A 15,689-nucleotide genomic window follows, 5' to 3' on the forward strand; every position below is an offset into this window, starting at 1 on the left:
CAGGGTCAATTTTTACATTTTAGTAATGTAGTTGTGGCTTACTCAACAAGTCACCTGAAACATTTGAATAATCAATACAATGTTTTTGTAAAGCATGAAAAAATGAAAATCATATGCATAAAACTCACTGAATTGAGGCAACGTTGCTCCTACAGTTTTTTGATTGACTTGAACAGGTGACTCTTATACATGATGCCCACGAAAACAATAAAATGGAGGTGAATCATCCAATTCCAATGCATGACCAAAAACTGGGAGAGAGAAAACCATATATATATATATATATATATATATATATATATATATATATATATATATATATATATATATATATATATATATATATATATATATATATATATATATATATATATATATATATATATATATATATATATATATATATATATATATATATATATATATATATATATATATATATATAGTCATTAAACATAAATTATAATATATGAGAGGAATGAAGATATTAACCTTGAGGTAGAAAGTTTAGAGGCAAGAGGAGATGATGTGTTTCTAGTTATAGCACATAAAGTTTCTGTTGCGTTTGAATGTACTTCAAGAGAACTCTGTAGTCATTATTTAGATACAATCAATCAATATTAAATCATGTAAACATATAATATATAAGTACATATATCAAATATGAAATTGTAATTGTACTCACTGATGGACTTAATTTATCCACAATCATCTCCAGTAGATTGCTATCTGTTAACCACTGCATCACATCCACAGAACCGAGATACATATGATCATCAGCTCCAACAAGTCTTACCAAGACCTGTGTTTAGAAAAAGGACAAAGTAATCATTTACTTTTAAGTTAAAGAAATCATAAAGCTCAAAGTAAAAGTGTAAAACAGTTAATGCTGGATAGAAAATTTACTAACCTCCATGATTGATGTAATTCCAATCAAATCAACCAGCTGTTGGAGTACATTTTGATGCACCTGTTGACATATATAAAATTATATTCAAGAATGAAAATAGAAGCTGTAATATTCAAGTAGAGTATCAAACAAGATAGAAATTAAACTACACCAACATGTATTGATAAGTTTACTCACTTGAACATAATTCCTAAGTGGAATTGTCTTCCACAACATGAGGCACATCACAACCTATTATATAGTAGAATATATATAACAGTTACCCAAAATGCCCTTTCTCCGATTCATCTTACAATAAATGATAATATGTATATTCAATGAAAAAAGCACCTAACTTTAAAGAACATACCTTGCTGAAGTAACCAGCCAACAAAGCACTATAGGAACGGGTTGGCTCCAGGAATGAGAAAAGTAGATCCATTAGCTGAAAGTTTTGGGTTTGAAGAAGGAAATCATATGAGTGAATGTAATAAAGAATGTATTTATGTAAATATAGGGAAGGGTGCTCAGATCACCAATTGCTCATTCTCTTCCATCTGAGCCCTAACTCTTCTAATCTCTTGTGAAACTGTCTCCATTCTCTACAGACAATAACAATTCAAATTTGAAACATGAATATTTCTTCACAGACAGAACACATAACTAGTAACTTACATATAAGAATTGAAAGCAAGAGAAAATATTAATGTACGGTGGAAGTGTTGTTGATTGAAGATCCATCGAGAATTCTTGATGTTCTAGGATTGACTGCCTTGGGCTTCGGTTCAGTTGTGATAGCACGAGTCACACCATTCCATCGCTTAACCCTAACAATGCTCAGAAAGGAATGGCAGCCGACGGTGAATCTGGTACTGCAATCGTTAGAAGCTAACGAGCGAGAGGCTACTTCCATGGCAGAATTTGCGAGACTTTCCATGGGCATAGTGAAATCGTTACACTCTTACCAAAATGCCCAAATAGTGAGTTAAATACATGCGATTAGGGAAAGAAAGATGTGAAAGCGTAAAAGGAAAGACTTAGGGTTCCGGTGGGTTTGCTAAAATTAAAGGGTCGGAAAAATTATAAAACGATGACAAGGTACACTAGAGCATCGGCGCCAACACGCTCGGCAATGTGGCGTTTTCTAATTTTTTGGGTTTCTAATCTAAGCAGGGAGGTCGATAGATGTTTTCAGACTGAAATCGTAGATTAGAGAGCCGAAGAGGAGATAATCACATAAGGCATGAAGTGTGGATTGAGTTTTTATGGTTCAATGGTAGTGGCGATGGCTTAGGGTTTAGAGAGAGAAGGAAGAGAGATACAGAGAAGAGTGTGTAGAAGTGGGGTAGTTCAAAATTTTATAATTTCAGAGGATTTCATTTTCCTCCTTTAAAAACGCATGTTCCAGTAAAAAATTATAAAGTAACACTTGTAGATGACACACATTTAAGATAAGCGTCTTCCGTGTTTGTATTTTTTTTGGACATTAATTTTAGGGCACGCAAAAATGTGTGTCCTCTATCCTTCAAATTTTGCAAAACTGACATTGCTCTCACGGCATGATCTTAGTAAATATATGTATCAAGCAAGGATTCTACTCTTCTGCATACTAATCTTCTAGAAACTTGATCCTCACATCGTAACCTTAGTCCCCACATCAGGATCTTGGTTTTTCTGCTAAAATCATATTATTTTAAACTTTAATCCTCCAAAGTTCCAATGCTTGTCACCATGGTCCTTATTCTTCAAGAGTGTCTTTATTGGCTACACAATGTAAATTAATTCAATAAGTATCCCATATCTTTGTAATCAACAAAATTATTACTTAAATGTATTAAAATATTGCCTAAAATGTTTATAAATATGGCAATATCAGTTTGCTATCTTTTTTTTGAGGTAGATCATGTCGTGAGGTAAAAAGCTCACATCTTGATGCTCCATGATGCTAGATCTAGTTATATTGTTATTTTATGTTTTTTAAGTCCTTGGAGTGATTAATGAGCTTCTTGACTCACTCCAGAAGTATTGGTGTTAGATCTATGCTTCTTTTGGTCACCTTGCTCATAAAAATGCAAGATTTATGGTGTATCTTGGACCATGCATGTGTTAAGACCTTTGTTTAGCTCTTTTTGAGCTCTTGACCCCCATTAAGCTATGCATGTGTGTAAAGTTGCCAACTTTACGTGATAATTGGTCTTATAGAATCAGATCTGAGGGTTTGGCTTGAAGTCTCAATGGATTAAGTGCTTAATGAAGTGGGGTGGCCAACTGGGGAGTGTTTTGGGCATACCAAGCTGGTACGCTGCGGGTACTATCCCTAGAGGGTGTACGCTAAGCCTACGGGCTGAGTACGCCCTGCGTACTCAGCAGGTGGACTTAGGAGTTGGGCTTCTCGGTTTTGGGCCCATGTTTTGACCTTAGGAGATTAGGGTCTTGTCGGGCCATCAGATTTCTAGTTTTGGGATGATGTTAATATATTATATTTTTTTGGTTGAAGGCCCACAAAGGGATTTGGGCCCAATTTGGAAGATTGGGCTTTTGGGTGACCATTTTAGAATTAGGTCTTTTAAGTAGTTGGTTTGGGCCTTGGCCTTGGGCCAAATTAGGTAAAAGGTTAAATGGTGTCTTACCCTAGTTTAGACTCTTAGTTATGGGTCAGGATCCAATTATTAATTGGATGTTATTTTATGATCATAGTGCAGGGATTTTCGAACTAGTAGCCAGAGATTTATCTATGAGATTCGGCAGTTTGAGGTGAGTTTCCTCATTGTGTTTAGAGGGTCGAAGGCACCATTGCCAGCTCATGGTTTATTATGTTAGAATGCTAGACGTTTGTGTGACTCTTACATGTGTTATGCGTTTGTATGTATACCGAACGGGGCTCGATGTCTACATATTTATATGTTTATATGTGTATCGGGCGGGGCCTGATGATTGGCAGATCTATAAATCGAGCATGGTTCGATGTCGGGCAGGGCCCGAGGCTGGGTGGAACTCGATGTCGGGCGAGGCGTAATGAAGGGCGGGGGCCCATTATATGTTTATTATGTATGGTATGTGGTGGTTTGGGGAACTCAAAAAGGTTTATGCAAATGGTTTTCAGTTTATGTTTCAAGTACTTCTAGTTCAAAAAGGAAGAGTCGGGATGATTGCAGTGCACACACCACCTTATTCCGCATTTTGTGATTTACACTAATATTTCATGATGTAGTGATATACTTTGATCCATTTTGGTTTTATGATAATGTTATGGATTATCGTTTTATTAATTTAAAAAATAAATCATTAGGTCTTATTTTTTTGACGTTACAAGAACAATTCCTCAGAGGCATGTGTTTGAAGAACAATTCCTCAAAGGGTTAGAGAGACCCTCTGAGGAATTGCTCTTCAAACACATGCCTCTGAAGAATTGTTGTTCACATAACCATGACCAAAAAACAATTTTGGTAAGTTTTTTCGATTTCAAACACAATTTTTTCAAACGATTTCAGACACAATTTATTCGATTTTGGTAAGTTCAAACACAATTTTTTTCAACTTCAAACACAATTTTTTCGCAATACCCTTTCAATTTTGTTATGGTTTCTGTGTTTTACGAATTTACCCCTGCCACGTCACTTCCTAAAAGTTTTTCCAGTTCCTTAGGAGTTTCGCAGAAATCCTTTCTGCGGAACTCGTCGTCATTTTCTGAAGCATCTATTTTCCAGCTCCTTTTTTTTCCAAACACTGCCACTTTTTTGGTTATTTTATAAATTTTTTCCAGAAAAATGTCTAAATATAGTGGCTTTTTATATCATTAACCCTTAAAATAACCCTATTTCTTAATGATGTATGGTTGCAATGAAAGCGAGATGCAAGTATTGATAGGTACAAGACTACAAGTTGCGGCTAGTCCAATAAGTTAACAAAGTGTCTAACACGGAGTTACTAACAAGGAGGTCATGTGTTTTATTCGGACATATACTAACTAGCCGTTTAAAAAAAAGTATTGATCGGTAAGGATGGTATGGAGGCTTTATATATGTTGTTTGATATTATCTTTGATTAATCGTCCAGACAAGACCACAAATTACAACAATACTAGGTACGGGACATACACCCACTTCACCATACAAATAAACATATTATTAAGAACATATAAAATGAACTCTCTCTTAAAAGCGCATTAATTTTGGTAATCACGTATTGACAAAACATAGAAACTATAGTTTTGAAATAGCAAGTAACTTGTGTGCTTGAAGCACATCATTGTTGTTGTCTTGCACCAACATGCTATTTAGTTCTTCGACAAACTTCTCCATTGCGACACTCGGCAAACATATGGGTACCATGATTCCAGACTCACCCTTATGGTTTGTAAAAGTTACTAAAAAACTAACACCGGGGAAAGAACCTGCTCCCCCCTTGGCAACCCCTCCGTAGACCGCCTTTCCCCACCCGAAATCAACGTCATTTAATCTAGAACGAGTCACATCTGATACGATAAAGCTTCCAACAGCTGTGAACAGGGGTCGACCTTTGATAACCATTAGATCCGCATTAGATCTCACGTACTCTTCGGTGACATCATATTTGACCTTCCTCACCAGCTCCAAGGCGTGAGCTAATGGCTTTTTACATAGTTCTCGAGCTGTAGAAATGGCACATGGCATGACGAAAGTATTTCCATAATATCCTGTAGGGATGATGGGTGGATTAAACCTGTAACGTGCATTCACGAGGCATATGATGCGCATCTCGTCTTCCGGATCAGGCTGGAGAACAATGGTACGACAGCGCCAGAGGCAAGCTGTTAGTAGTTCAAAGGTGGTACAACTTTGTAGTTCTACTGGAACAAGCCTACGTAAGGCTGAAAGCTCGGTAGGGCCAAAGAAAAATGACTTATGTGTGATGTCATCCTGCTGGATGATTGTACCCTTGGCGTCTTCAATGTTATCGTACTCGCGATGAGCATATGTTACACGTGGTGGCTCCCTTGCAAAGAGCACATCCCTTTCCCACACGGGTAATGTTGAGGGTGTTGATGCTCCCTGTGCCATTTCCCCTAGGGCAGTCAAGAATTGGACGAGTCCCGGTGCATCGCTCATAGTGTGGTTGAGTCGTAGTGAAAAGACAAATCCGCCACATAATAGTCGTGTTACCTACCAATCAAACTTTTATAATGATTTTATATTCATCTAAACAGCTAGAAGTTGTTGTATTCCTTTTGAATCTGTTACTTATATATATATATTAAAAATATGTTAATATTAATTTCAAATAATTAATATATTTGTATGTTCGAAAAATATGAAGTGGTTACGTGTTAGCTAGTAACTAGGTTGATTACGTGAGGACCAGCTTTTAAAATAGTAGATTTACATTTATGTGAACGGCATAATTGCAAAATGAAGATTGGGACAACTGAAGTTGATATCAATTGAGAGACATGTTATATAGGTTCAAGTCAACAATGAAAATACTTGATTTAATTTGAGGAATCCACTCATTTTCTCTTCGTTGATATTATTAGAAACGGTTGTTTCTACCAAAAACGACATATGAAATTTCACCTGAATCAGCAGCAATGGTGAGTCGAGGATGCCATCAGACCCAGGAACATCATAAAGGAGCTCATTCATACAAGGAAAAGGAGGCATAAGCGCGTCTCCCAATTGCTTCAAAGTAACATCCGCGTCGGCCTCAATAAACAACACACCATCACCGGAGCAATCAACCATCAGCTTCCTTGCCGGACCTTCTTTTAGCCTGCCAGCAAAGGGGTAGTAGAACACCAGCACTTTGGCCAAAGCTTCCCTGATCACACTCGCCGGATTCTTGTTTCTCATTTTTGGGTCCTGACGATAAATATAAATCAGCGGGATGTGAAAACGAAGTCCTTCCTGATCGTCAATATCGGAGAGAGGCTTCAGTTCTCGAGGAGTGGGTTGTGCTGGACGAATTAATTCCGGTGCATGTCTCCGAACAGTGAAGATTGTTTGTGAGATGCCTCCAAACAACATTTTACCCATTCACTTGATTTCCAGGAACAAATACAATATAAATCTTCAAGATTTAATCTGTTACCTCAAACTTAAATAGATCAAAATTAACCGTTCCTAGGTTACAGATAGAGTTGCGTAATGACTCCAGTTAAACCTCACAAGAGTGTTACAAACTAGAAAGATTTGAGTTTTTTATTTAGTTTGAAGTAAAGCATTTTATAATTCATTTGTCGAAATGAGGTGGGGACAACCAAACTGAGTTAGTCACTTTTTTAACTCACCCTTACATCACAATTAAAATGTGATAAATATTCATATTTGTTTACTCACCCTTACACAGCAAAAATGGATCTTCCTCCTTTATTTTTCAATTAGTTATAAGATTCATATATTACATAGATTTATTTTAAAATAAAATCAATAAAAAATTTGAGAAGTTGAATTTATAAGATAAGTGAAAAAATATTGAATTACAAATATAAAAACGTTTTTTTTTTTCTTTTAAATTTTAACAAATAATTTAGATAAATAAATAAAGAAAATTAATGAACCTTTAATTTAGTAATATGAAATTAAAAGAAAAGTGCATTAATAAAATTGATATGTATTTATTAGAGTAATGGTCCCTGTGGTTTAGTGTAAATTACACGCTTGGTCCCTAACTTATTTTTCTAACTCGAACTGTCCTCAACTTTTAATTATGTAACCCGCCACGTCCCTATTCTCACATTCCGTCAATTATTTCCGTTAGACACCCCACGTGCCTTGCACGTTGGGGGTATAAAAGTCTTTTCACATATCCAATGTTATACCGCCAAGAAAAAAAAAGAACGTATCGTTGATCAACGTGATCAGACACAAGCTTCACAGACAAAACCTTTGAAAACCCTTGATCGAAAGAACCCTACATTTGAAAACGACGATGGTGCCTTGGAGGATACGTGCTACCATGGACAAGATTGACGTTGCTCGTAAATATGGTAAGTGTTTACTCCCTCAATCAGTTAGTAACTTAAAAAGAAGAATGTGACTAACCAATCTTTCCGTGAATATACAGCCGGACATCCGACGATATTCTCTGTCCGATTACACCATGGTGGACAGTTTACAAAGTTCCCTGGAAGAAAGTACATCGAAGGCAAGCAAAATTATGTTGATTTACTAGACATTGACACCTTTTCCATTCACGACATTGACGAGATGATGGAGGAACTTGGGCATATTGATTCAGACGAAACACTACTCTATTATCATTTCCTGAGACCATTTGGCGATTTGGATTTTGGGTTATTTGCTTTGGGTTCAGATCAGGATGTTCATCATCTGGGTACGTATGTTGCTAACCATAAGCTAATAGATGTATATATTGAGCATGGGAAAACAAATTTACATACTTATTCTATGTCCCCCAACCCTAGTAAGGTTAAAATTGTTGAAATTAAAGAGCCACCAGCTTGCTCCAAACAGTTGTTCTTGGAGTGGAATGACTCTCCAATTGAGCATGAGAGTGTTCCAGACCTAACAGAAGTTGAGAATGATAGTCATTTGGACAAAGAACCATCTTTGGTCGACCATATTGAATTTGAAATGAATGTAGAGAATGAGGATGATTATGATGGTAGTGGACACAACAATGGCAGTGGAAATGATGAGTTTGATGATGATAGTGAGAGTGAAGATAGTGATTTTTTTATTGATGAGGACAATCTCATACACGATGTTGATGTGGATATGAAATATTTCCATATGAACATTGACAAGGATGTATAATGGGTTGGAGGTTCTTCTGAAAGTAATGTACCTGAAGATACACAACAAGGTGACTTAGAAGTGATCAACACAGAGGTTTTGTTGTCTGGGTCTTCATCAGATGAGGCAAATGATGGTAAGCGAAGGAAAACTATTAGGGCCATATAGAGGGCTTATGAAAATGATGCAGCTTTGGTTAGTGAGCCCTTATACATTTTTCAAACTTTCAGTTCATCTAAGGACTTTAAGACACAAGTGAAACTACATTCCATAAGGACAAGAAGGGAAATACAATTAGAGAAAAATGATAAGAATAGGGTTAGGTTTGTGTGTAAGGGCACTATACCAAATCTTGCTACTAATGAAGAAGAGAAATGCCCATGGGTTATATATTGTAGTAATTGGAAGCGTGACATAGATTGGATGGTTAAGACATACACGAAGGAGCATCAATGTCTACAAACAAGGAAAGTCAAAGCATGTGAGTATAAGTTCCTTTCAGAGCATTTAGTACAAGTTATTGAGACAAACCCAAAGATTCCTATTAGGGCTTTACGAGAGCAACTCCAACGTGAGTACCAGATGGACATTTCGCATATGAAAACTTTTAGGGCAAAGCAGCAAGCTTTAAAGCATGTTCAAGGAGATTATGCCGGCCAATACAGGTTGTTAAGGGATTATGTTTTAGAGGTACAAGCACGTAACCCAGATACTACGGTTAAAATTGATGTTGAAAGTGAAGCGAATCCAACTGTTGAGACAAGAACATTCAGGCGTATCTATGTTTGCATTGGAGCTTTGAAGTGAGGTTTTGCAGCGGGAAGAAGGGACTTTCTTGGACTTGATGGAGCCTTCGTGAAAGGTCCATATCCATGCCAAGTTTTGTCTGCTGTGGTATGATCTTCTTATTTCTTTTTGTATTGTATGTTCTTTATTTTAAGTAGTGTGAACTGACCAATGTTTTCTGGTAATTTATGTTTCTTATCAAAGGCATTGGATGGTAATAATGGGATATATCCTTTAGCCTATGTTGTGGTTGAATCAGAAACATTGAATTCTTGGACTTGGTTTTTAAGTAATTTGGGTGATGACTTAGGTTTGGGAACAAATTCCAATTTCACGTTTATGAGTGACAGGCAAAGGGTATTGGAACCTATCCAAACTAGGTTTTATAGTTTTATACTATTGATGCAGTTATACTAACATACAAACATGTTACTATTGCTAGGGTTTGTTGCCTGCGATTGCAACACTATTTCCATGTGTAGAGCATCGCTATTGTCTTCGTCACATACACGACAACATGAAAAAGAACTGGAGGGGAAAGGTGTTCAAGGATCTTCTTTGGGAATGTGCCACGACCTCTAATGTACAACACTTTCATCAAGCAATGGAAAAACTAAAGAAGCTTAACAATGATGCTTATGAGTGGCTGAAACAAATACCTCCTCAAAGTTGGGCTCGCTCCCACTTTACTGGTATAATGACTTTCGATCTCTACTTAATAATTTTAAAAGAAGGTAAATTGAATACTGACATAGAATTTGTTTATGTTCAGGGAGAGCACATTGTGATGCTCTAACTAATAACCTGTGTGAAGCATTCAACAGCAAGATAGAAGATGGTCGTGATGCACCAATTATTAACTGCATTGAGTTCATCAGAGAGTACATTATGAAGAAGATAGTCAAAGTTGACAAGGAAATTCAGAAAGTTGTAGGTCCTTTGACTCCTACAACTACAACAATATTGGATAAGATAAAGAGTAAGGCAGAACAGTATGTTGCAACATTTTGTGGTGCTGGAAAATATCAAGTTGCTGGACCATGGCAAGATCAGTGTATTGTGGATGTAGGTCAACAAAGTTGCACGTGCAAAAGGTGGGAATTAACAGTAATTCCGTGCAAACATGGTGTGGCTGCTATTTGGGACATGGGGAGGAATAACAAAGATGTGGGAATCCCAGAATCATTTGTGCATCCATGTTACTGGTTATCAAGCTGGAAAGAGATGTATTCTTTTAAGGTTAGTCCAATCAATGGAAGGTCCATGTGGGAGAAGTCAGCTATACCAACAACTATGTTGCCTCCAAAACATCGTGTTCCCATAGGAAGACCAAAGAAGAAGAGAACAATATCAATTGTGGAAAAGGAGGACTTTGTTAGAGGAAACACAGCATCGAGGGCCCATAGATCAGTAACATGTACGAAGTGTAACAATGTTGGTCACAATGCAAGAACCTGCAAAGGGCAAAGACCAATTGTTGGTGGGGGTGGTGGACAATCACAAGTCAAAGGAAAAGGGAAAGGGAAGGCAACCACTTGATGGTTTGTAATAGGGCTAGTCTTTTGTTACTTTAAATATGAATGGATTGTGTTATGTTGCTGCTTGTAATAGGGCTAATACTTTGGTACATTATTTATGAATAGTTTGTAATAGGGGCAGTATTTTGATACTTGTTTTAGCCAATATGTTGGCACTTTTGGATGAACTAGTTCGTCATCCTCATTGCCCTTTAATAGTTTGGTACTAATTAATGGAATGTTTTCTTCTTATGATACACCATTGGGTAGATAATAATTTGGTTTATATTGATTTTTACATTTATATTTTCCATAATAGTTTGGTACTAAATTAGATTGTTATATTCTTCTTATGATGTCACCCTCATTGCCCTATTATAGTTTGGTACTAATTAATGGTCAATATGTTGCTTATATATCACTTTAAAACATAGTCAATACAACATTGCTACAACCATTACAGTACATTTGCATTACAATACATAGACAACCTAACCAATACATAAACACCATTTTCATTGATCTTAAAAATCTTAACCATCTACATTACAATACATAGACAACTTAACCATTATAGAAAAGGATACCTTCACATTCACTGCTACAACCTAACCATTACAGATAATGATACCATCACATACATTGCTACAACCTAACCATTACAGAAGACTTTACCATTACAATAACAACTCATCCCCACCTTACAACTTGTAAACAAGTATCACCAAGAACAATACCCAACTAATAAATAAACATATTTTCAAGAAAAGATTTTCATTTTTCAGCTTCTTGTTCAACCTCACAAACCAGGAGATTGTCAATCTGTCACCATGATCCTTTTCATCATCATCTACCTAAGCAATAAATCCTTTACGTGGTTCCTGTCAATTTCAAAAGCCACGGTTACAATACCTATAATCGCATACAGTGATATCCCCATCTAGGGTTACGATTACAAAATTCTCAACTACAACATACCTTAATTGGACATGCGTAAAAGGGTCTTCCTGGATTATTGTTAGTAGTTGAAGTCCGAATTACAGCAGCACGCCCACAATCGCATTGAACCATCCTTGGTTTGAAGGAGATTAGGTGTAACCGCTTCAAACGATGGAGGATTGAAAGAAACTCTAAATTAGGTTCGATCCTGATGAAAAATTAGTATTTGAAGATCGTTGGAAATGTGAAAAGACTTTTATACCCCCAACGTGCAAGGCACGTGGGGTGTCTAACGGAAACAATTGACGGAATGTGAGAATAGGGACTAGGCGGGTTACATAATTAAAAGTTGAGGACAGTCCGAGTTAGAAAAATAAGTTAGGAACCAAACGTGTAATTTACACTAAACCACAGGGACCATTCGCGTAATTTACTCTATATATTATTATATTTAAATACTATTTGGATTTTAATAAAATGAAAAAACACATATAAAATAAAAATTATTTTAAAATAATTATAAAATTATATGTAGCAAAACAAATAAGAATGTTACATATAAAATATATATATATATATATATATATATATATATATATATATATATATATATATATATATATATATATATATATATATATATATATATATATTAAGGGGATGTGTTCTCATTGGAGGTTCTGCGGGCAAAACTTCTCGTGGACCCGATGTACAACTTGAAAAACCTTCGTACCATGTTTTTCAAATGTGATAAATATTCATATTTGTTTTTCTCCTTCGGTCCACAGTACTATGTTGTCCAGCCCCACTTTTATGGCACGCCTAATTCGTTTTTTTTATTTGATCCACACAAGCTTCTTTCATTTCAAAAGGCGAATGTAATCCATTTGTGAAAGGATGTCTCATTCAAATTTAGGTACACATAACAGTTCTAATGTCAAAAACCAAGTAAATGATGCTTAATTCTATGGAGATTACTTCATCTTGTTATTAAACCCCCAACAATTATAAAGATCCGATAGAATTCACTCTATGATGTTGTTAACATGCACAAATAAATTGAGGTTGAATTTTAAGATATATATATATATATATATATATATATATATATATATATATATATATATATATATATATATATATATATACACACACACACACACACACACACACACACACACGGGAAAAGAGAATATATGGTTATGGATTGTCGTCTATTGTGCTGACGTGTGAACAATGCTATTCTGTGATAATGACAAAAAAATATGTTGTTTGATAAAATGAATGTGTTTAATCTTACATAAATGTTGTCATTATTACGTATTCTTACTAATTAAATCGTTTACAAGATAACTAGACTTTTTTTTTATTATTCTCATATGGTCATAATCAAGACTTTTTTTTATTATTCTCATATGGTCATAATCAGGGGCGGACGTAAAATTTCATAGTAATGGGTGCACGAGAAAGTTAGGGGTTGCATAATAGCAGAAAAAATAAAAAAATTTTAAATTTTCGAAAAATTTTCCACTGTAGCCGGAAAACTTAGGGGTTGCCATTGCCACCGATGATCCCCCCTAAATCCGCCCCTGGTCATAATGTTTTATTGATTCGTATTCTATAAGAATAAAAATGAGCGAAAAAAGATGCATGAGAAAAAAAATGAATAAGAATTAGTGAGAATGCATAAAAATGATGATAGTTGTGTGAGGTTGAACGTATTCACATTAATAAACAACTTATTCTCTTAGTAATTATCATAGAATAACATTGTAATTAATTGGTCTTGAATTTTAGGATGTTACACTTCCAGTTTTGTAAATCTAAAATGGAGATACCAATTAATTACAATTAATTTTTTTTCTTCAAGTAGATCAATTATAAAACCAATAATTTCAGAGTGTATTCTAATTCCATGAAAGAAATTCGAAAGAAACAAAATTAACTTTTAGTAATTTTCAAGTGATCAATTCTTATGCATTATGGGTTTGTAACTTTGTACTAATTTTTGTCCATTGTGTGTATGGTACAGGACATGCATAATACCATGGGTTTAGAATTTCAAGTACCTGAGGAGCCATTACAAACATATGCAACTTATGTTGATGCTAATGAGCCATTACAAACAGATGCGTCTTATGTTGATATTGATGTTAACCTTTTACATGATGGAGATGAAAATAATGATGAAGGTATCATGGGAAAGATTTTTGATACGCCTCATGATGCATATACATTTTATAATCAATGTTCTTTTTTACATGGATTTGGTATACGTATTCATTAGGCCTATAAAAATAAGACAACAAATGAGGCTTACCGTAAGATGTATGTTTGCAACAAAGAAGGGTTCAAAATATTGAAGGCTAATAGCTCATGTGGATATGCAAAGAAACATCATAGAAATTGAAGGACCAGATGTAAAGCAATGCTTCGGATTTCAAAATGGAAAGGTGGAAAATGGTTTGTAGGCATGTTTAATGATGCACACAATCATGAGTTGAGTATTACACCAACAAAAGTAATGAAACATCATTCTCACGGAAAGTCTCATCGTTCGTTGGCATGTAAATCTCTTATGGTGGAACTTGGTCAATCAGGGTTATATCCTTTACAAATCAAAAAGGTCGTTAATGCAATGAAAGCTCCATTTGTCACACCCCCAAACCAGACGGCAGAAAGGTCCGGGGGCGGGTGACTTCATCTTGTAATATCATCACGGTGTATATAATTGAATCAGGGGGCGGGTGACTTCATCTTGTAATATCATCACGGTATATATAATGGAATCATAGACAACATCATCACCATAAATGAAATATAACAACCATCATAGTTTTACATGAATGTGTTTGTTCACAATTTAAATCACAACATGTTAAATGAATGATGAAAACAAAAATACAACAAAAGTCCGCATTTCTTTGATGACCGACCTGATTAACGAGTCCTTGAGAATACAGGTTATTTTGAAAACATCAACATATATAATGTTGGTGAGTTCATAAGCATGTTTGTATGAAACGTTTTGCATCACTTTGTAAACACCAGAAATCCGATATTTCCGTAAAAATGGTTTGAAAGCTTTGTTTCAAATATATTGTATTAAAGCATGTGTGTTCTTATTTGGTAGTGTAAAAAGAGTGTTTCCCAGAAAATCCGATTTTTTCTGTTTGTAAAAGTGAAGTGGTCTTAAAACCCTAAGACCCAAGTAATGAAGTAAATGTATAGTTCGTACAATGTATCATGAGTATAGTATATGCATTCTGTAAATTTATTTGTTTGCTATTCCCTATGTGAGTCATTATAACCATACTTGATATGACTGATATGCCTGTGATGACATTCTTCAGGCATCGGTTAGGTAAGACATTTGTCACCGTAGACTGGCATGTCTAGCTGTAGCGAACAGCTCGGGTGCAGGGGTGTCAACCCCGTATAGATCTATACATAAATTCTCGCTCTCCCTCCAGGAGACTTTGGTTATAACTGATGGGTTTTGGTCATAAGACATCCTATGTGCTCATACAAACCCTAATGCTTGGATCTAGGTTTCTCTATTGTACATGCTTTGAATCCAAGACCATAAACCCTAATTCTAACATATGGAAATCGACATTAACATATAATTAGGTTTAAGAAAATACCTTGATTGTTATATAGCAATAACAATCACAACTCCACCTTGGATTGACTTTGGAATGCTTAGAGTCACAAGTGTCACTCCTCTAATGGCTTACAAACACCATAAGCAAATGGATAAGGTATAAAGAGAGAGGTGAGATGTTAGAATTCGTATCAAGGACCTCTTGGGAAGGGATACCC

The 15,689-nt window shown here is 35.5% G+C and overlaps 2 protein-coding genes across 2 annotated transcripts; one reads left to right on the forward strand and one right to left on the reverse strand.

Moving 5' to 3' along the window:
- Nucleotides 1-4,921: 4,921 nt before the first annotated feature.
- Nucleotides 4,922-7,067, reverse strand: LOC145035278 (benzyl alcohol O-benzoyltransferase-like). The gene is made up of 2 exons (XM_078983851.1): nucleotides 6,442-7,067; nucleotides 4,922-6,030 (listed from the first exon to the last, which is right to left on the reverse strand). Exons 1-2 carry the CDS (start codon nucleotides 6,898-6,900, stop codon nucleotides 5,092-5,094), a joined length of 1,398 nt encoding a protein of 465 aa, XP_078839977.1. The 5' UTR covers nucleotides 6,901-7,067; the 3' UTR covers nucleotides 4,922-5,091.
- Nucleotides 7,068-9,579: 2,512 nt separating this feature from the next.
- LOC145005798 (uncharacterized) lies at nucleotides 9,580-14,151 on the forward strand. Its single transcript, XM_078964910.1, has 4 exons — nucleotides 9,580-9,765; nucleotides 9,851-10,100; nucleotides 10,181-10,935; nucleotides 13,897-14,151. The coding sequence occupies exons 1-4, from the start codon at nucleotides 9,580-9,582 to the stop codon at nucleotides 14,149-14,151; spliced, it is 1,446 nt and encodes a 481-aa protein (XP_078821036.1).
- The last annotated feature ends 1,538 nt before the right edge of the window (nucleotides 14,152-15,689 follow it).

The sequence above is a fragment of the Lactuca saligna genome, chromosome 1 (assembly GCF_052625555.1).
Source record: "Lactuca saligna cultivar CGN05327 chromosome 1, ASM5262555v1, whole genome shotgun sequence".
Lineage (NCBI taxonomy): Eukaryota > Viridiplantae > Streptophyta > Magnoliopsida > Asterales > Asteraceae > Lactuca > Lactuca saligna.

Bases quoted from the DNA above. Each gene is read 5' to 3' on its own strand.
- LOC145035278 (XM_078983851.1), bottom strand. From the start codon at position 6,900: ATGGGTAAAATGTTGTTTGGAGGCATCTCACAAACAATCTTCACTGTT. The intron at 6,031-6,441 runs GTGAAATTTCAT...TTTGATTGGTAG, and splicing joins CACCATTGCTGCTGATTCAG to GTAACACGACTATTATGTGG.
- LOC145005798 (XM_078964910.1), top strand. From the start codon at position 9,580: ATGTTTTCTGGTAATTTATGTTTCTTATCAAAGGCATTGGATGGTAAT. The intron at 9,766-9,850 runs GTATTGGAACCT...TACTATTGCTAG, and splicing joins TTATGAGTGACAGGCAAAGG to GGTTTGTTGCCTGCGATTGC. The intron at 10,101-10,180 runs GTATAATGACTT...GTTTATGTTCAG, and splicing joins GGCTCGCTCCCACTTTACTG to GGAGAGCACATTGTGATGCT.